Below are 22,871 nucleotides of genomic sequence, written 5' to 3'. Positions count from 1 at the left end.
TTCTATTTCTTTGTGTTGTTTTCAATTTCTTTTATTAGTGTTTCACAGTTTTCAGAGTATTGGTCTTTCACCTCTTTGGTTAGGTTTATTCCTAGGTATCGTTATTTTTGGTGCAATTATGAATGGTATTGTTTTATTAATTTCCCTTTATGCTGTTTCATTATTAGGCTATAGAAGTGTAACAGATTTCTGCACAGTGATTTTGTTTCCTGTGAGTTTACTGAACTCATTTATCAGCTCTAGCAGTTTTTTGGTGGAGTCTTTAGGGTTTTTTATTTAGAGTGTCATGTCATCTGCAAATAGTGAAAGTTTTAGTTCTTCCTTACGAATTTTGATGCTGTTTATTTCTTTTTGTTGTCTTACTGCTGTGGCAGCTAGGTCTTCTAGTAGTGTGTTGAATAAAACTGGATGCTGATTGGGGCTGGGACCAGATCCATGGTCAAGGCTAGCCACAGGCCGGGATTGGCCTTGTGACCAGGCTTAGGGTCAGAAGATATGACTGAATTAAGGGTGAGGGTAGATTCAGAGCCAGAGACAGCTTTGGGGCTGGGATTAGGGAGGGAGCCCTGCACAGAGCCAGGGTCAGGGCTGAGGCCAGAGTTAGGGTCAGAGCTGAGGCCAGAGCCAAGAACAGAGAGCATCAAGACCCAGGAGGGAGACCTGCCTTGGCCTCAACACTGAAGCAGGGTTGAGGACGGAGCCTGGGGCAGCAGCTGTAGTTACACCCTCATGCGCCCACTTGTGCTTGGTGAGGTTGGAGGCTTGTCAGAAAGCCTTGCCGCAGAGCTGACAGCGGTAGGGGGCACACTCCGGAATGCACCTGCAGATGCTGCAGCATTGCAGAGGCCCCACCAAAGGTCTTGGAGACGGGACAGGCACAGGACCGTTTGCCGTGTGGATGCACAGGTTGTACAGCAAACCGGACTCTGGCTGAAGGCCTTGCGCCAATGGGGACCATGGTACGGGCACTTTGCAGCAGCGCCGAGCTCTGGCCGATAGCCTTGTCACATTGCAGGCATGGGAATGGCTGCTAGCCAGCCAATGTGCACTCGCAGGTGCTTCAGTGGCTGAGTCCTGCCTGAAGCCCTTGGTGCACACCCAGCACTTGCGCAGGGGACATGCGCAGGTGCTGAGTTAGCAGCAAGCCATGCTGAAGGCCTTGCAGCACCCCCGCGGTGCTGCGGCTTCCTGTGGCTGCAGCGGCCGCAGTGCTTCTGAAGGCTTTCCCGCAGGAGGCGTGGATACTGCAGTGCTGGGCCAGTGTGGAGCGGTGGATGAGCGACTTACCGCAAGTCAGCGCAGCGTAGCTGGCTTCTCGCTGCAGTCGGACAGGGGCTTCGGGCTGTGTGGGTGCGGCAGGGCTGGGCTGTCCAGAGCTGCGGCAGAAGGCTTGACCCTAAGCCGGGCAGAAGTGCCGGAGAGGGCTGGCAGGTGCAGGAGGTACCATGGGGTTGGTGGCCAGGACCCTGAATGTAGCAGTGAACCTGGACGAGAGGGGGTCCAGGTCTGGGGCTTCGGTGGGGCGGATGGTGTCATTTTTAGCGTCAAAAACTAGGGGGACAGGGGCGTCTGGTTGGCTCAGTTGGTTAAGCATCTGACCTCTGCTTAGGTCATAATCTCAGGGCCCTGGGATCAGTCTTGTCCCGGGCTCCACACTCAGCAGGGGACTCTGCTCCCTTTCCCCTTCTCCCTCAGGCCCCTACCTTTCTACCCCCTCCTCCTGCATTCTCTCTCTCTCTCTCTCTCTCTCTCTCAAATGAATAAAACCTTAAACAGACAAACAAAAAGAACTAGAGAGACAGGGTTGATGATGTCTGGATCAAGGTGCAAACTTGAAGACATGAGGTGGAAATCTTGGAGATGCCAGTCCCAGTCCTGAAATGGAGCAAACTTCAGCATCAGGTCTCCATTCTCAGAGACAGACTGAAGTTTCAATATAATTTATTTCTGCTCTAATCTTTATTATTTCCTTCTTCCTGCTGGTTTTGGGTTTTGTTGTTCTTTTTCTAGCTCCTGTAGATGCAAGGTTAAGTTGTTCATTTGAGATTTTTTGGTTGTTGTTGAGGTAGGCTTTTGTTGCTATATACTTGCCCCCCTTATAACTGTTTTCACAGTATCCCAAAGGTCTTGGATATTGTGCTATAGAGTTTGTTCTGAAAGTGTTCTGGTTGATTTTTGGGGTGTTTAGGATGATTTGATTGTTATCTAGTTGTAGTCATGGGACCAAGTGAGCCTAGGGGTCCTCCTACTCTGCTGTCATCTTCCAACCTCTTCTAGCATAATTCTTAAGGGCCTCAGGATTTTCAGAATGGTAAATGAGCATTGGTTTAGCTTCAAGTCACCATATGCATTAGCCCCCAACCAGAGAATCAGCCTGTTGTTTGAAGCTTTGAAGCCAGGCATTGACTTCTGTCCAGCTATGAAAGTCCTAGGTGGCATTGTCTTTGAATAAAAGACTGTTTTGTCTGCATTAAAAATCTATCATTTAGTGTAGCCACCTTCATTAATTCTCTTAGCTAGATCTGGATAAGTTGCCACAGCTTCTGCATTAGCACTTGCTGCTTCACCCTGTGCTTCTATGTTACGGAGATGGCATCTTTTCCTCAAACCTCATGGACCAACCTCTGCTAGCTTCAGACTTTTCTTCTGCAGCTTCCTAACCTCTCTCAGCACTCATAGAAGTGAAGAATTAGGACTTTGCTCTGAATTATGCTTTGGCTTAAGTGAATAACACAACTGGTTTGATCTATCCAGATCAGTAGAAGTTTCTCCATATCAGCAATAAAACTATTTTGCATTCTTATCATTTGTATTCACTGGAGTAGTGCTTTTAATTTCCTTCAAGAACTTTTCCTTTGCATTCAGAACTTGGGTAACTGGTGCAAGAGGCCTGGCTTTCAGCCTGTTTTTTTTTTTAAGATTTTATTTATTCATGAGAGAGAGAGAGAGAGAGAAGTTGAGACACAGGCAGAGGGAGAAGAAGGCTCCATGCAGGGAGCCTGACGTGGGACTTGATCCCAGATCTCCAGGATTGCGCCCTGGGCCAAAGGTGATGCTAAACGGCTGAGCCACCTGGGCTACCCGCCTGTGTTGGTTTTTGATGTGCCTTCCTCACTAAGCTTAATCATTTCTAGTTTTGATTTAAAGTGAGATATGTGAGACTCCTTGTTTAGCTTGAACACTGAGAGGTAATTGTAAAGTTATTAACTGGCCTAATTTCAATATTGTTATGTCTCCAGGAATAGGAAGGCACAAGGAGAGGGAGAGAGATGGGAGGACAGGCTAGTTGGTGGAACAGGTAGAGCATGCACGACAGTTATTGTTAAGTTTGCTGCCATATATGGGCATGGTTTATGGTACCCCCAAACAATTTTAACCATAACATCAAAGATAGTGATTACAGCAATAACAAATATAATAATAATAAAGTTTTAAAATATTATGAGAAGTACCAAAATATGACGCAGAGACACAAAGTGAACAGATGCTGTTGGAAAAATGACACCAATAGACTTTTTTGTCTTGGGTTGCCACAAACCAATCTGTAAAAAAATATAACCTTTGAAGTGTAGTAAAGTGAAACAATAAAATAATGTACACTTGTACCTTGTAACTTTGTTTATGAATTAGTAATTTATGTGTAAGTCTTCCTGGAAAGACTATTTCCTTAAGATCAGAGCAAGTCACACACATCTACATATTTGTTATCACATGTAAACAGTAAATAAATATGTGTAACTTTATGAATTCCTGAATTAAATTAACTCATTTGTTCCCCTATTATTATACTATATTTGGTATAGTAACCTATCAGAATAAAAGTTTATAGGCATTTTTTGCATTAAATATAAAACCCTTTTATAATGTTAAAATAGAAAGTAATTGGGAGGGACTACTATTTATTATGCACTTATGTCATATCTCCATCTGTCAATGACTAGATGAAAATAATGAAAGGAGTGGCACTTTAATTGGCTCCAGTAGGTGCTGCATGACTAGATCCTTGGTTCAGAGGCTCAGATAGACTCACTTGAGCTATCGTGAGGCAAAAAATTAGTTTCAGACCATATATTAAATAGTAGCATCTGAAATTTAAGTGTCTGATGTGTACAGGTATTTTCCTAGTAACTTTACATGTATTGGATCCTTACCACTATCTTACAAGATATGTGCTCTAGTACCCCAATTTTATTAAATGAAGTCAGAGAGATAACTTACCCAAGGTCATATACTTAGTAAGTGGGTAAAACAAATTTTGAGCAGTTTGACTCTAGAACTTGTACTCTTAACAATTACACCATTAAAAGAAATCACATGCTTCTACCCAACTTACTTTTGCTATTTTTTTGTTATTAATATTGTTGTTATACCTAATTATATTCATGGGTTATATAGCAATCATAGAATTACACAGTGTGACTTTTATACTTATTTGCTTGCAATTATACTAATTAATTTATCTTAGTTTCTGAATAAAGGTTAAATAATAGTTTACATTTTATTTTACAAACTACGTATATGTAGAGCTTATATTCTATTTCTTCAGTGTAATTTAAACTCTTATTTTTTGATAATAAATAAATGTTGTACTTATTACAATTTTAACAGGGATAGTGAAAGTTCACCAGAGGCAGTACAAAGTTATGAAGCTGTACAGCAGTTAATTGAAGGTGATAATATCTTATACATGTTTAGCATTTATTGGGTTTCCTATAGTACGTTAACATTTTGAGACTTACGGTTTAAAATTTTATAGCCATAAAATTATACAGTAGCAAATTTAAAAAGATATTCAATGGTGAGTTTGATATTTTCAATAAAAGTTCTTATGTTTCAGATTTTGGGAGTTGTACAAAACAAATAAACCTTGGTTGTTAGCTACCATAAAATACATAACTTAGGACAAAAGCACATTATTCATCACTTTTTTTTTAAGATTTTATTTATTCATTCATGAAGAGACACAGAGAGAAAGAAAGGCAGAGACACAGGCGGAGGGAGAAGCAGGCTCCATGCAGGGAGCCCGATGCGGAACTTGATCCCAGGACTCCAGGATCATGCCCTGGGCCAAAGGCAGGAGCTAAACTGCTGAGCCACCCAGGGACCCCCTATGCATCACTTTAATATATAGCGAGACACATGATAAAAGTTATGTATAATTTGCAGTGAGTCCACAGATACCCAATTTGGTCAACCCAAGGAAGTTGGGAAGATTTTATACAACCTTAGTGGATGAATAGGATTTAGTCAAGTGAAGAAGAGAGATATCTGGTATTTTACAAAGAAGATATAGCGTGAACAAACAGCATGAAGAGGGAATTACAAGTAGAATGGTATTAGAATTGAAGCTAGTAAGTAGGGATGAGGTAAGAAGAGAGAGCCTCAGCAGAGGGATTAGATGGTGTGCTAAGGAACTTTTTTCTATTATTATTTTTCCCCATATATAATAGAGAATCACTGAAGACTTTTTTGTAGGGAAGGGGCATTGTTGGATTCAATTGTAGACAGATTATTCTGGCCATTTGTAGAAGCTAGATTTGGGGACTAGGAATGGAAGCACTTATCACACAGGTGTGATAAGTGCTTTTATTAGAGTGCAAATAAGAAGAAAAGGGGCAGATTTGAGAAAATTTACTGGGCAAAACTTGGTAATTGGATATGAAAGGAAGGGAGAGTAAATCATAGTAACATTAAGGGGATAGGAGAGGAAAAACAAGTGTTGAGAAAATGATGAGTTCATGTCACTTAGTTGCTCTATACATTAATTCAGATGTTACCATTTGTTGTGTGATTGGGAGGATCTCCAGTGTGGGCAGCTCTATTATTTTTTTTTAGAATTTTCTTTCTCTTGAATGAGTTATTTAGAAAAAAAAACTATGAAATTCAAGCTCAATACACATAATTGATATTTGAAACATATGACAAACTTACTATTATTTCAGAATTCATAAAAACTCACTCAACTGAAGAATTTATAGATGTTTCTGCAACTGATCCACGTAAGTTATTTCTCTAAGCATTATTGATGTTAATAACTTCTGTTGAGTGCATTAATTTCTATAATCTTATTTAAAGTTATTATTATGGTAGTAACATAGATTCCCTGGAATTTGGAGATAAACAGTTGAGCTGGCTAGCAAGTAAGTACTGAAATTCTTAGCTAGAGCTACATGCTACATAAAACAGATTAATTTTTGAGGAATACCTTGCTATCACTTGGATTGGAGGATTTTTAGTTTTGATTAGAGTATGCTACAGAAATGTTTCATAGGTGCTAGGCCTTTGAGATGAATAGTGATAGATTTAAGAGGTCATTTGTAGGTTTTGTTTCTATGAATTATAGATGATCTTATGTGCATTAATTCCTTTAAAACAGCTGAGCACCTGTCAGTGCATAAAAATAAAGAGCTACTAGAACTAGTATGTTAAACTTCTGACTATTTATCAAAGTAAAGGAAAAATTACCTTGCTTATGCCTTAGTCCTGGAAAGAATTTTGAAGCAATCATGTAATGTATGCTATAGAATACAATTCAGAGGGATCCCTGGGTGGCTCAGCAGTTTTGCGCCTGACTTTGGCCCAGGGCATGATCCTGGAGTCCCGGGATCAAGTCCCACGTCGGACTGCCTGTGTGAAGCCTGCTTCTCCCGCTGCCTGTGTCTCTGCCTCTCTCTGCCTCTCTCTCTCTCTCTCTCTCTTTCTCTCTGTGTCTCTCATGAATACATAAATAAAATCTTAAAAAAAAAGAATACAATTCAGAAGTGGAAAATAAGATTTGGTTGGAAATGATTGATGGGAATCCTGTCTTCTTTCAACCTCAGCTTTAAACTCTAATGTTGCAATATTTAAAGCCAAGGGCAGCTTGATGCCACAGCACACCCAAGTTCTGTAGATACCTTTGATCCAAGAGAATCCTGAATGACTAGTTGGATAGAAAGAAATCTAGAGCTGCAGAGTGGATAGTGAAAGTTTCTTTCTACTTCAAGGGAAACCCTCTGCACATCTGTGGAGCTCTCTATCTGTGTAGCTGTCTTCTCTAATACTGTACTCTGTGAATTCTAGCTGCTTTGGGCTTCCAAAACTCTAAACTTTGTCTCTGCACTCCAGGAGAATAGCAGACTCTGTTTAGATCCCCCTCCTTTATGCTGTGGCCTAGAAACCTCAGGAAGGAAGACGGGCTTATCAAAGGGCTCTGTCTGTTCCTTTGTTTCCCTTCTGTCAGAGATGACTGCCTTGCACCTTTTCTTTGACAATGTCTGAATATTGCTTTTTCACATATTTTTGTTCAGATTTTAATTGGCTTATGGTGAAAGAATAATTTTAGTCCCTGGTGCTCCACCATGGACAAAACCAGGGGTCTTTATGCCCACGTATAGGCTGATGGAACATAACCTCCTACCAAACCCAAGAGAATAAAATAGTAGAAATATTAGTGATGATTTAAAAATGTTCTTTCTGGAGACAGAACATGAGAGACTCCTAACTCTGGGAAACGAACTAGGTAGGGGTGGAAGGGGAGGTGGGCAGGGGGTGGGGGGTGACTGAGTGACGGGCACTGAGGTGGGCTCTTGACGGGATGAGCATTGGGTGTTATTCTATATGTTGGCAAATTGAACACCAATAAAAAATAAATTTATAATAAAAAAAATAAAAATGTTCTTTCTTTTTGTCTGTCACTTTGTCTCTTTCTTCATTCACTCATTTAATTGAGGTATATTTGACATACATTACATTAATTTCAAGTGTATGATATTTGTATATATTGCAAAATGATCATCACAATAAGTCTAGTTAACATCTATCACCACACCCTACAAGAATTTTTTTCTTGTGATGAGAACTTTTAAGGTCTACTCTCTTAGCAACTTTCAGATGCAATACAGCATTATTAACTATAGATGCTGTACATTACATTCCACAACTTATTTATAACAGGGAGTTTATACCTTTTGACCACCTTCACCCATTTTGCCCACCCCACTTCGACCCCCACCTCTGGGAGCTGCTGATCTGTTCTCTGTATCCATGAGCTATTTTCTTCCATGGCAGCTGCCTCAGTCCCTGGGCTCCTTTGGTATAGATCTACTGATTCATTATTTTTCAGTTTTACTTGTATACACTCTCTTTTTCTGTCAAAAGTATCCTTTTTCATCTTCTCCAGACAAACTTTATTCTCTTCTCTTCCCCTTCTCTAAATTCTATTTTATGCCTTAGTTTCATCAATAAGACAAAAGCTACCTTTGTATTCCACTCTGTTTTTATACTACTGTTTAATTTTGATGCTGCTTTATTTCATAATTAATGGAATTAATTTTTTACAGCAGTTTTAGGTTTATAGAAAAATTGAGCAGAAAGTACAGAGTTCCCATATACCCATTCTCTGCCTCCTACTCCCTACACAAAGTTTTATTAACATTTCGGATTAATGTGCTACATATGTTAAAATTGATGGACCAATATTGATGCAATATTATTAACTAAAGTCCATAGTTTACATAGTTTTCAATCTTTGTGCTGTAGAGTTCTATAGCTTTTGACAAATGTATAATGTCATGTATCCACCATTTTAGTATCAACAGAAGAGTTTCATTGTCTTGAATCTCATGTTCTACCAATTTATTGTAGGCCCTCCTATGTAGGACCATCCATCTGAGTACTTGGCAATCATTGATCTTTTCAATATCTCTGTTGTATTGCCTTTCCAAAAATGTCATATATTTGGACTCCTACAGTCTTTTACTTAGTAATATGTATTTAAGTTTCCTGCTTAATGATTTTTGTGGTTTTATCACTCATTTCTTTTTATTACTAAATAACAATCCACTGTGTAGATGTATCATAGTTTGTTTATCTATTGAAGGACATCTTGGTTACTTCTAAGGTTTTGCAATTACAGAAAAGCTGCTGCAAATTGAGTTTTTTTCATGTTGACATGTTTTTCCAATTCATTTGGGTAAATACAAAGGAGTGCAATTGCTGGATCATATACTAAATGTATGTTTAGTTTTGTAAGAAACTGCCAAACTCTTTTGCAAAGAGTTTCTTTTTTTTTTTTTTGGATCATTTTTTTGCATTTCATATTCTACCAACAATGAGAATGAGAATTCCTGTTGCTCTTTATCTTTGTCAACATTTGGTGTTGTCAGAATTTTGGATTTTAGCCATTTTAAAAGCTGTTTAGTGGTATCTCATTGTTTTAATTTGTAATATTTTTAAAATATGTTTTTGCCTTTTTTGGTGAGGTATTTGTTCAGATATTTTACCCATTTTTAATTTCTTTATTTGTTTTTTATTGTTGAGTTTTAAGTGTTCTTTGTATATTGGATACAAGCCCTTTGTCAGATAATTGCAAAGATTTTCTCTTCATCTATAGTTTCTCTTTTCATTTTCTTACTAGTGTCTTTTGTAGAATGGAACTTCTTAATTTTAATGAAGTTAAAATTATCAGTTTTTAACTTTCTTAGGTTGTGCTTTTGGTGTATCTAAAAGTCACCTTCAAACCTAATGAAACCTAGACTTTCTCCTATATTGTCTTCTAGAAGTTTAATATTTTTGCATTTTATATTTAAATCTATGATCCATTTTGAGTTAACTCATTCCCACATCCACTTCCCCTTTGTAAACATCAGTTTGTTCTGTATAGTTAAGGGTCTATTTCTTGTTTTGTTTTTTTTTCTCTCTCTTTCCCTCACCCGTGATTGTTTTGTTTCTTAAATTCCACATATGAGTGAAATCATATTTCTCTGACAGACTTATTTCACTTAGTATAATACTAACTTCATCCATGTCATTGCAAATGGCTGAGAAATATTACATTGTATATATCTCCATTATCTCTACCTACCTACCTACCTACCCACCTACATATCATCTATCAATATACCACATCTTTTTCCATTCATCAGTCAATGAACATTTGGGCCCTTTCCATAATTTCACTATTAGTTGATAATCAGGATGCATGTATCACTTTGAATTAGTATTTTTGTATTCCTTGGGTAAATACCTAGTAATGCAATTGCTGGGTCATAGGGTAGTTCTATTTTTAACTTTCTTTTTTTTTAAGATTTTATTTATTTATTCATGAGAGACACAGAGAGAGAGAGGCAGAGACACAGGCAGAGGGAGAAGCAGGCTCCATGCAAGGAGCCCGATGTGGGATTCGATCCCGGGTCTCAAGGATCATGCTCTGGGCCGAAGGCGGCATTAAACTGCTGAGCCACCTGGACTGCCCTATTTTTAACTTTCTGAGGAGCCTCCATACTGTTTTCCAGAGTGGCTTCACCAGTTTGCATTCCCACCAACAGTGTAAGAGGGTTCCCCTTTCTCCATATCCTCGCCAACATCTGTTGTTTCCTGTGGTGTTCATTTTAGCTGTTCTGACAGGTGTAAGGTGATCTCTCATTGTAGTTTTGATTTGCATTTCCCCAATGATGAGTGATGCTGATTGTTTTTATGTGTCTGTTGGCTGTCTGAATATCTTCTTTGGAAAAATATCTATTCACGTCTTCTACCCCCTTGTTAGCTGGATTGTTTTATTTTGGGTGTTGAGTTTCATAAGTTCTTTCTTTTTTTATTTTGGATACTAACCCCTTATCAGATATGTCATTTGCGAATATCTTCTCCCATTCCAAAGATTGCCTTTTAGTTTTGTTAATTGTTTCCTTCTCTGTGCAGAAGCTCTTTTTTTAAATAATAAATTTATTTTTTATTGGTGTTCAATTTGCCAACATACAGAATAACACTCAGTGCTCATCCCGTTAAGTGCCCCCCCTCAGTGCCCATCACCGAGTAACCCCCACGCCCTGCCCTCCTCCCCTTCCACCACCCCTAGTTCGTCTCCCAGAGTTAGTAGACTTCCATGTTCTGTCTCCCTTTCTGATATTTCCTACCCATTTCTTCTCCCATCCCTTCTATTCCCTTTCACTATTATTTATATTCCCCAAATGAATGAAAACATATAATGTTTGTCCTTCTCCGATTGACTCCTTTCACTCAGCAAAATACCCTCCAGTTCCATCCACATCGAAGCAAATGGTGGGTATTTGTCGTTTCCAATGGCTGAGTAATATTCCATTGTATACATAAACCACATCTTCTTTATCCACTCATCTTTCGACGGACACCGAGGCTCCTTCCACAGTTTGGCTATTGTGGACATTGCTGCTATAACATCGAGGTCCAGGTGTCCCAGCGTTTCACTGGATCTGTATCTTTGGGGTCAATCCCCAGCAGTGCAATTGCTGGGTCATAGGGCAGATCTATTTTTAACTCTTTGAGGAACCTCCACCCAGTTTTCCAGAGTGGCTGCACCAGTTCACATTCCCACCAACAGTGTAAGAGGCTTCCCTTTTCTCCGCATCCTCTCCAACATTTGTGGTTTCCTGCCTTGTTAATTTTCCCCATTCTCAGTGGTGTGAGGTGGTATCTCATTGTGGTTTTGATTTGTATTTCCCTGATGGCAAGTGATGCGGAGCATTTCCTCATGTGCTTGTTGGCCCTGTCGATGTCTTCCTCTGTGAGATTTCTCTTCATGTCTTTTGCCCATTTCATGATTGGATTGTTTGTTTCTTTGGTGTTAAGTTTAAGAAGTTCTTTATAGATTTTGGAAACTAGCCCTTTATCTGATATGTTATTTGCAAATACCTTCTCCCATTCTGTAGGTTGTCTTTGAGTTTTGTTGACTGTATCCTTTGCTGTGCAAAAGCTTCTTATCTTGATGAAGTCCCAATAGTTCATTTTTGCTTTTGTTTCTTTTGCGTTCGTGGATGTATCTTGCAAGAAGTTACTGTGGCCAAGTTCAAAAAGGGTGTTGCCTGTGTTCCCCTCTAGGATTTCGATGGAATCTTGTCTCACATTTAGATCTTTCATCCATTTTCAGTTTATCTTTGTGTATGGTGCAAGAGAGTGGTCTAGTTTCATTCTTCTGCATGTGGATGTCCAATTTTCCCAGCACCATTTATTGAAGAGACTGTCTTTCTTCCAATGGATAGTCTTTCCTCCTTTATCAAATATTAGTTGACCATAAAGTTCAGGGTCCACTTCTGGGTTCTCTATTCTGTTCCATTGATCTATGTGTCTGTTTTTGTGCCAGTACCACACTGTCTTGATGACCACAGCTTTGTAGTACAACCTGAAATCTGGCATTGTGATGCCCCCAGTTATGGTTTTCTTTTTTTTTTTTTTACAATCCCCTGGCTATTCGGGGTCTTTTCTGATTCCACACAAATCTTAAAATAATTTGTTCTAAGTCTCTGAAGAAAGTCCATGGTATTTTGATAGGGATTGCATTAAACGTGTAAATTGCCCTGGGTAACATTGACATTTTCACAATATTAATTCTGCCAATCCATGAGCATGGAATATTTTTCCATTTCTTTGTGTCTTCCTCAATTTCTTCCAGAAGTGTTCTATAGTTTTTAGGGTATAGGTCCTTTACCTCTTTGGTTAGGTTTATTCCTAGGTATCTTATGCTTTTGGGTGCAGTTGTAACTGGGATTGACTCCTTAATTTCTCTTTCTTCAGTCTCATTGTTAGTGTATAGAAATGCCACTGACTTCTGGGAATTGATTTTGTATCCTGCCACACTGCCAAATTTCTGGATGAGATCTAGCAATCTTGGGGTGGAGTCTTTTGGGTTTTCTATGTAGAGTATCATGTCATCGGCAAAGAGGGAGAGTTTGACTTCTTCTTTGCCAATTTGAATGCCTTTAATGTCTTTTTGTTGTCTGATTGCTGAGGCTAGGAATTCCAGGCCTATGTTGAATAGCAGTGGTCAGAGTGGACATCCCTGTCTTGTTCCTGATCTTAGGGGAAAGGCTCCCAGTGCTTCCCCATTGAGAATGATATTTGCTGTGGGCTTTTCCTGGATGGCTTTTAAGATGTCGAGGAAAGTTCCCTCTATCCCTACACTCTGAAGAGTTTTGATCAGGAATGGATGCTGTATTTTGTCAAATGCTTTCTCTGCATCTCTTGAGAGGATCATATGGTTCTTGGTTTTTCTCTTGCTGATATGATGAATCACACTGATTGTTTTATGAGTGTTGAACCAATCTTGCATCCCGGGGATAAATCCTACTTGGTCATGGTGAATAATCTTCTTAATGTATTGTTGGATCCTATTGGATAGTATCTTGTTGAGAATTTTTGCATCTGTGTTCATCAGGGATATTGGTCTATAATTTTCCTTTTTGGTGGGGTCTTTGTCTGGTTTTGGAATTAAGGTGATGCTGGCTTCATAGAACGAGTTTGGAAGTACTCCATCTCTTTTTATCCTTCAGAACACCTTTAGTAGAATAGGTATGGTTTCTTCTTTAAACGTTTGATAGAATTCCCCTGGGAAGCCATCTGGCCCTGGACTTTTGTGTCTTGGGAGGTTTTTGATGACTGCTTCAATTTCCTCCTTGGTTATTGGCCTGTTCAGGTTTTCTATTTCTTCCAGTTCCAGTTTTGGTAGTTTGTGGCTTTCCAGAAATGTGTCCATTTCTTCTAGATTGCCTAATTTATTGGCATATAGCTGTTCATTATATGTTTTTAAAATCGTTTGTATTTCCTTGGTATTGGTAGTGATCTCTCCTTTCTCATTCATGATTTTATTAATTTGAGTCTTCTCTCTCTTCTTTTTAATAAGGCTGGCTAATGGTTTATCTACCTTATTAATTCTTTCAAAGAACCATCTCTCCTGGTTTTGTGGATCTGTTCCACAGTTTTTCTGGTCTCTATTTCATTGAGTTCTGCTCGAATCTTTATTAACTCTCTTCTTTTGCTGGGTGTAGGATCTATTTACTGTTTTTTCCTCTAGCTCCTTTAGGTGTAAGTTTAGCTTTGTATTTGAGTTCTTTCCAGTTTTTGGATGGCTGCTTGTATTGCAATGTATTTCCCCCTCAGGACCGCTTTTGCTGTATCCCAAAGATTTTGAATGGTTGTGTCTTCATTCTCATTAGTTTCCATGAATCTTTTTACGTCTTCCTTAATTTCCTGGTTGACCCTTTCATCTCTTAGCAGGATAGTCCTTAACCTCCACGTGCTTGAAATCCTTCTAAACTTCTTGTTGTGATTTAGTTCTAATTTCAGGGCATTATGGTCTGAGAATATGCAGGGGACGATCCCAATCTTTTGGTATCAGTTAAAACCTGATTTGTGACCCAGTATGTGGTCTATTTTGGAGAAAGTTCCATGTGCACTTGAGAAGAATGTGTATTAAGTTGTGTTTGGAGATAAAGTTCTGTAGATATGTGTGAAATCCATCTCGTCCAGTGTATCATTTAAAGCTCTTGTTTCTTTGGTGATGTTGTGCTTAGAAGACCTATCAAGGAGTGTAGAAAGTGGTAGATTGAAGTCACCAAGTTTAAGTGTATTATTATCTAAGTATGTCTTAACTTTGGTTATTAATTTATATATTTGGCAGCTCCCATATTCGGTGCCTATATATTGATGATTGTTGATTCCTCTTGTTGGATAGATCCTTTAAGTATGATATAGTGTCCCTCTTCATCTCTCACTACAGTCTTCGAGATAAATTTTAGTTTATCTGATGTAAGGATGGCTACCCCTGCTTTCTTTTGAGAACCATTTAAATGGTAAATGGTTCTGCAACCTTTAGTTTGGATTGCATCTCATTTAACTGACTTTTAATTTCTGCCTGATTAGATCTAAATTCTGCAGTCATGCAGTCTCTTGAATCCTTTATGCTTTTTTCTAGAGCCACCAGTAGCTTTATAATAGTGCTTCTGAACTGGCTTTCTGACATTGAATTGTAATACAAATTTTGTAACTCTGTGGGAGAGAGGACTGTTTCTGATTCTTTATTTTGAGGTGAGGTTTTCCTTCTGGTCATTTTGCTCAGTGCAGTGTAGCCAAAAACAAGTTGTATTGGGAAAAGGTGAAAAAGAGAGAAGAGAAAGAAGAAAAGAAAAAGAAAAAAAAAAAAAGAAAGAAAAAGAGAAGAAAAAAGAAAAAAAGGGGGGGGAAGCAAACAGAAATCAAAAAACAAAAAACAAGGGGGAGTATCCTCTGATTCTGTATACTGTAAATCCCTTGACTTCCCCTGGAACTTTCCAGTGCTGCTTGGTCAATAATTTGTTTTTCCCCTGTTGGTGTAGCTGGTCTTCTGGGGGAGGGGCCTGCTGTGCTGATTTTCAGGTGTTAGCACTTGGGGGAGCTGCTCAGCCCCCTGCCTGGTGCAGGGCTCAGTGAAAGATGTTTTAGCTGTTTATCGGGTGAGGCCATTGTGAGGCTCAGTGGGGGTTGTTTACCCTGTGAGGCCCCAGGAGGAACAACCACAGTGGGGGTGGCCAGCTCTGGAGCCCTGGAGTCAGCTCCCGCAGTATCTACAGAGCTCTCAGTCTGCCGGGGCCTGGATGCTCCGGGGGCGACGCCGCTGATCTGCTCAATTCGGGGTCGCTGGGTGGCAGGAGTGTCCTTGCTGTCCTGTGCCCTCCTGGCTTCTGCTTGTCCCGGGGGGAGCGCCGGATCCTGGGCTTGTCCCCGGTGCCCTGGGGTCCGGGGCCTGCGCCACTGGATTGGCACTCCCCGGGGCAAGCAGCCCCCTCTGCACGGAGCCTCTGCCCCAACAGGCTCCGAGCTGCTCCCGGGTCCAGCCCTCAGCAGGCTGCAGCCCTTTAGGGAGCTAGGCATCGGGGTGTGGTGCCTTCTCCCAGGGGCACAGGTGCTCTGTTAGTGTCCCTGGGAGCCTGAGGGCATTCCCGCCCTCCTGGGATCCTGCTCCAACTCCCTGCCAGCACCTTTCCATCTGGAAAGATTGTTGAAACACCTGCTTCTCCAGGACGGGGCTTTCCTGTCCTGGGGACACTCAGCCTTAGCCCGGCTCTTCGCGGGGCCCCTCCCTCTTGGATGCCTTTTGTTTATTTCTTTTATCCCCCCCCTCCCCGCCATCTTCCTACCTTGATAGAAGCGTGAACACTTCTCGCTGTAGCATTCCACCTGTTCTCTCTTTAAATCTTAGGCCGAATTCGTAGGTTTTCAGGATGATTTGAAGGTTATCTAGGTACTCTGGAGGGGACAGGTGACTTGGGGACCCCACTCTTCCATCATTTTGCCCCGCCTCTTTACAAACAGGGAGGTTAAGGACCATTCTGCTAAAAGATTAAAGGGTCAACCTGGAAATTAGAGGAGAATTAAAAAGATTTATGGAATCTAATGAGAATAGAGATACAACCGTTCAAAATCTTTGGGATACTGCAAAAACAGTCCTGAGAGGAAAATACATTGCAATACAAGCATCCCTCAAAAAATTGGAGAAAAGCTCAAATAGGCAAGCTAACCTTGCACCCAGAGGAACTGGAGAAAGAACAGCAAATAAAATCTACACCCAGCAGAAGAAGAGAGTTAATAAAGATTTGAGCAGAACTCAATGAAATAGAGACTGGTAGAACTGTGGAACACATCAACAAAACCAGGAGTTGGTTCTATGAAAGAATTAATAAGATAGATAAACCATTAGCGAGCCTTATTAAAAACAAAAGAGAAAAGACTCTAATTAATAAAATCATGAATTAAAAGGGAGAGCTCACAACCAATACCAAGGAAATACAAACAATTTTAAAAACTTTTTATGAGCAGCTATATGCCAATAAATTAGGCAATCTAGAAGAAATGGATGCATTTCTGGAAAACCACAATCTCCAAAACTGGAACAGGAAGAAATAGAAAATGTGAACAGGCCAATAGCCAGGGAGGAAATTGAAGCAGTCATCAAAACCCTCCCAAGACACAAAAGTTCAGGGCCAGATTGCTTCCCAGAGGAATTATATAGAACGTTTAAAGAGGAAACAATACCTATTCTACTAAAGCTGTCTAAAAGAAAGGGTGGAATACTTCCAAACTCGTTCTATGAGGCCAGCATCACCTTAATTCCAAAACCAAAGACCCCACCAAAAAAGAGAATTATAGACCAATATCCCTGATGAACACAGATGCAAAAATTCTCAACAAGATACTAGCCAATAGGATCCAACAATACATTAAGAAGATTATTCACCATGACCCAGGGATTTATCCCCAGGATGCAAGGCTCGTTCAACACTTGCAAAGCAATCAGTGTGATTGTTCATATCAGCAAGAGAAAAAACAAGAACCATATGATCCTCTCAATAGATGCAGAGAAAGCTTTTGACCAAATACAGCATCCATTCCTGATCAAAACTCTTCAGAGTGTAGGGATAGAGGGAACATTCCTCAGCATCTTAAAAGCCATCTACAAAAAGCCCACAGCAAATATTAATTGATATATTTGGCAGCTCCCATATTCGGGGGCATATATATTGATGATTGTTAAGTCCTCTTCTTGGATAGATCCTTTAAGTATGATATAGTGTCCCTCTTCATCTCTCACTACATGAGGGAGAAGCATATTCCTTGCTGACTGGGGAACCTGACTCAGTGCTTAATCCCAGGATCCCAAGATCATGACCTGAGCTAAAGGCAGACACAACTGACTGAGCCACCCAGGTGCCCCATATTTTATGTATGTTAGTCTCTTTTGCTTATAAAAAAATTTTAAAATTTTATTTTTCTAAAGCTGTCTTCTTTCAGTATATATTCTGAATGTTTAAGGAGTATTGACTCTCCTAAAGCAAGCTTCTAGTTTACTTGGTTTCTTTATATACTTATTTTCTTAAATATTTTTATTTTGGAGAGAGACAACATGAACAAGGGGAGTGGGCAGAGGGAGAAAGAATCTCAAGAAGACACTCTCCTACCAGCTGCTCAGGGAGCCCGATGTGGGGCTTGATCTCATGACCCATGAGATCATGTATACTTGACTTAGTTGATTCTATTGACATATGTTGCACATTTGTACTTTACCTGTTTTATGATTTTTGCCTGTCTTTCAAATAAAAGTCTATTCTTTTTGAGGCTTAGCTGATTTCTATCCTGTTTCTTTTTCTTCTCTCAAAATACAATTCATATTTTGGAATTGTGGACTGCTCCCATGTTATTTAACATTATCTTTGTACATTTCATGTTTGGTGTATTAGTAGCAAACTTAGTGAAGGGACTATCGTCTCGTGTACTTTTTGTATTACAAGATCTACGAATCTGATAGCTCTAATTATGGATTACTGTGGATTTTCATAATGTTGATTTCCTTTTTAATAGCATTTTAGTTAACCTTTTGGATTATTTGATTCAGGTGGAAAACTTAACAGGCTTGTTAGAGTCTTCCCATAGTCTTTGTTGACTTAGCAGCAGCAACCAAAGCAGTTTTCTCTTAGCGTCTTAGAGTCCCCTTATGTGCAACGTTAAACGGAGGTTACACGTACTGACCTCAATCCAGTTTTGTCAATTTTGATAAAATTATATAAGCTCTCTGAGACTCAATTTATTTATTTGAAAATAGTGACAATATCTTTTTGGGTTACTGTCAGGATAAAAAGAATTGTAAGGTAGTGGAGTGACATAATAGCTATTTAATCAAATGGTAACTTTTTATCATAAGCATTTGTTCCTTGAGTAATGTCTCCTCTTTATGTTCATTTAGTTTTCACACATACAGCAGTGAGTTACATCAATAAAGAGGTATAACTTTAGTCATTTGTAATACCTTTAAAGTTTTTCCTTTTTATCTTCACAATAGAAGCTGCTTATTCACTGATGAATCGATTGAATGTCATGTTGAAAATATTTGAAAAACAGTCAAATATGTTGGAGAGGTAAGTTTTTAAAATATCTCCTTTTCCTAATTATGAAAATGAGTACACATTTATTTTAGAAAAATTGGAAACATAAAGAAGATATGACCACTATTAAAAAATTTAGTGTTCTAATGTCAATTTTTGTGATATGTGTAATTTTGAAATTTAAAATTATAATCATGCAGAATATAAAATTTATAGTCACAAAGGAAAACAATATGTCAGTTTCTCAAAAAATTAAAAATGCAATTACCATATGATCTAGGAATTTCATATCTGAGTATACCCTGCAAAATTGAAACCAGGGTCTCAAAAGATATTTATACACCCATGTTTACTATAGCATTATTTACAGTAGCAAACGGTGGAAGCAACCCAAGTTTCTCAAAACAGATAACATATAAAGAAAATGTGGGGATCCCTGGGTCACTCAGTGGTTTAGCGCCTGCCTTCAGCCTTGTGCCTGATTCTGGAGTCCTGGGATCGAGTCCCACATCAGGCTCCATGCAGGGAGCCTGCTTCTCCCTCTGCCAGTGTCTCTGCCTCTCTCTCTCTCTCTCTCTCTCTCTCTCTGTGTGTCTCTCATTAATTAATAAATCTTTAAAAAAAAAGAAAAGAAAAAGTGAATATTACTGAGTCTTAAAAAGGAAGGAAATTCTGCCATGTGGTACAACATGAGTGAACCTTGAGGATGTTATGCTAAGTAAAATAAGCCAGTCACAAGAAGACAAAGTTATATGATTTCACTTATGTAAGGTACCTATGATAGTCACTGTGGATTACCCACAATTCTTTCAGGTGGCTAAGGTTATATTAGTTTCAAAACTGGTATGTTGAAAAAGCATGTCTTGTAGAATGAAATCACAAATCAACTTTCATTTGGACACTTTGGGTTCATTTATGTTTGCTAATTGGGGCTTATTTTCCGCCTACTCCTGGATAAAACCTAGTGTAAACTTTTTTTTGATCACTCTCAAATAATAATTAACTTAAATTTAATTCAAAAGCACTGTGCTATTTGGGAAATTAAAATTCCTTGTCAAATGTTATAGTCAGTATTTTAATATTTTAATTTTTATTCTAACGTAGGACTTCTCTCCCTTTCCCCCACACAGTATACCAGCTGGAGCCTTCTGGGGGTTATGACTAACTTTTCTCTTTTACTACCTTCTTTCCAAATAACTAGTTGTAGTTTCTGTTCTCCATGTGTTTGGGAAGGGAGGGAATAAAAGACTTCTATCCAGAATATGTAAACAACTCTTATACCTCAATAATAAAAAGATAAATAGCCCAAATTAAAATTGGGTAAATAATCTAAAGAGATATTTTCTGAAGCAAGATATACCAATGGTCAATAGGCACATGAAAGTTCAACATCATTAGTTATTAGGGAATTTCAAATCACAACTACAGTGTTATATCACTTCACACCCATTAAGATAGCTATGAGAAAACACGATGACAATAACAATTGTTGGCAAGGATGTAGAGGAATTGGGACCCTCATATATTGCTGATAGAAATTAAAGTGGTGTGTGTATTAAAACCAGTTTGTTGGTTCTTCAAAATGTTAAACACAAAGCCAAAATATTACCCAGAAATTCTATTCCTAGGTTTATACCAAGTGATTGAAAACATATACAAGCAAAAACTTGTACATGGAGGATGTTCACTGTAGCATTATTCATAATAGCCTCAAAGTGGAAACGATCTAAATGCCCATAAACTGATGAATAGATAAAATGTGTACATCTCTACAATGGAATCATATTTGGCAATAAAAAGGAATATGATACTGATACATGCTACAACATGGATGAACCTTGAAAACGTTATGCTAAGTGTAAGAAACCAGTTTCAAAAGACCACATATTATATAATTTTATTCAAATGAAATATCCAGAATAGGCCAATCTATAGAGACAGAAGGTAGATGAGTGCCTGCCAGGATGGAGGCAGTGCTGTTCCCAGAGCGTGGAGACTGTTGATAGGTACAGGGTTTCTTTTTGAGGTAATTTAAAATGTTCTAAAACTAAGTCATTATCATAGATGCCTAACTTAGTGAATATATTAAAAGTCACTGAGTTGTATACTTTAAATGAATGAATTGCATGGTATGTTAATTATATCTTAAAGCTTTACAAATTTGGAGTATAAGAACTCATTTATCAAAAAATATATATCATTTACCCATGCCTTAGAACAATGTTCAGCGAACTACAGCCCTTAAATTAAATCTTGCCATACCCATTTAGGTACCTATCATCTCTGCTTTTGCAGTGTTGGGGGTAGTGACAGATCATCTGGCCTGCAAAGTCTAAAATATTTTCTATCTGGCTCTTTATTAGAAAAAGTTTGACAAATCCTGCTATGGAATAAGGAATGGTACTTAAAAGGCATGAAGTATATATGTGTTTACCAATATAAATAAATCTCAGACATTGTATTAAGTGAAAATAAATTTAGGACAACATATACATTGATGTCATTTATATGAAAAAGAAAACAAAACAGTAATCTAAATCACCAACAAAAATGATAGAATCAAATAGGTACATGTAGTATTTAATAATGCATCAAGTTCTGAAAAGACACAACAATCTAATAATATCTTGAGATAGAGAATTGGATTTTTGGAAGGGTAGTCAAAGTGTACTGTAACCTCCTTTGTATTATCTTAAATTTTTTCAAAGAAAATATATGTTATATAAGTAAAAATATGAATGTAAAAGGATAATACATTATAGATATTTTTGGTTTGTTTTTCAGAGCTGTGGGTGATCAAGGTTTGTTAGAGGCTGTAAGTATAGCATTCTCAGTTTGAAATTGCACTTTGTCCTTGATAATATTAGTAGACTCTAGAAATTGTTGTCAGGATCCACAATCTTAAAGACTCAATACTTTGTCAGTTTATTCAAGACATGTCTGTGTATATGTGAGCTGGAAAGTTTAGTCTTTTTTGATTTTACTAGACCTTGTTATTTCTGAGAAACCATTCACTTCTGAAATATTGAACTGTAATACCCCATAGTCTTCTAAATTTCCATTCATTGTTACTTCTAGTTCATTTGCCTCTCTCAGCCCCATTATAGTTCATTATGCAGACTAATACCACTGATTCATTATTTTCAGGAGTTAATTAAGACTTTCTTACTTTAATAATTAAGTGCCCAATAATTTCTTTATGTTGAAATGTATGTTTTTCATTATTATTACTAAAATTATAATATTTGCTTTTAGAAATATAAACAAATGGAAAGTGATTTTCAAGTGTTATTAGAGGAGAAGTCGGTGCTGGAAAATGAACTACAAAAGCTGAAGAATGAGGTTAGTTTAATTTCAGTGTCTGAAAATGGTAGAGTACCTACCTTATTATTGTAGGATAGAAATCAAAGATACATTTAAATGTTTTATAATACATTTTTGATATTAATAGTTAAAACCTGTGCTTTAAAAAAATAAAATTATGCTATTTTCTAAGTTATTATATTAGCTATTAAAACCAAAAAGATGCTATGGAAAAACAGACATAAAATATAAACATTCCAAGAGACATTTTAAGGCCAAATATTTATTAAAATATCAATAAATTAGGGTTTTCAAATATATTTCATTTTTTTAAGTTTAAAAATAATTTCAGTTAGTTAACATACAGTGTAAAATTAGCTTCAGGTGTACAATTTATTGATTCAACCCTTACATACAACACCTAGTGCTCATCACAAGTGCACTCCTAACCCATCTCCCTACCTACCTCCTTACTGGTAACCCACAATTTGTACTCTATAGTTAAGAGTATGTTTCTTGGGTTTAGTTTCTCTTCTTTCCCCCTATGATCATTTGTCTTGTTTCTTAAATTCCACAGATGAGTCAAATCATATGGTATTTGTCTTTCTCTGACTGACTTATTTTGCTTACTGTAAGAGTGTCTAGCTCCATCCATGCCATTGCAAATGGTAGGAATTCATTCTTTTTAATGGCTGAGTAATATTCCAGTGTGTGTGTGTGTGTGTGTGTGTGTGTGTGTGTATGTGCGTGTACACACCACATTCTTATCCATTCATCAGTTGATGTGCATTTCTTCTCTTTCCGTAATTTGGCTATTGGTTGATAATCTCGGTGCATGTATCCCTTTGAATTACCATTTTGTGTTCTTTGGGTACAATTTCTGGATTATAGGGTAGTTCTATTTTTGACTTTCTGAGGATCCTCCAT

The 22,871-nt window shown here is 38.2% G+C and overlaps 1 protein-coding gene across 1 annotated transcript in view; it reads left to right on the top strand.

Moving 5' to 3' along the window:
* CCDC7 (coiled-coil domain containing 7) overlaps positions 1-22,871 on the top strand; it is a 165,076-nt gene that overhangs the window by 43,366 nt on the left and 98,839 nt on the right. Inside the window, exons 7-11 of the mRNA XM_055308661.1 lie at positions 4,609-4,670; positions 5,943-5,999; positions 18,599-18,674; positions 21,426-21,456; positions 21,897-21,983. Of these exons, the coding sequence (XP_055164636.1) occupies positions 4,609-4,670; positions 5,943-5,999; positions 18,599-18,674; positions 21,426-21,456; positions 21,897-21,983 (313 nt within the window). The remainder of the gene's footprint in view (positions 1-4,608; positions 4,671-5,942; positions 6,000-18,598; positions 18,675-21,425; positions 21,457-21,896; positions 21,984-22,871) is intronic.

Source organism: Nyctereutes procyonoides, unplaced genomic scaffold (genome assembly GCF_905146905.1).
Source record: "Nyctereutes procyonoides isolate TBG_1078 unplaced genomic scaffold, NYPRO_anot_genome, whole genome shotgun sequence".
Taxonomy (NCBI): Eukaryota; Metazoa; Chordata; class Mammalia; order Carnivora; family Canidae; genus Nyctereutes; species Nyctereutes procyonoides.
This window is presented reverse-complemented; position numbering and strand designations above follow the sequence as displayed.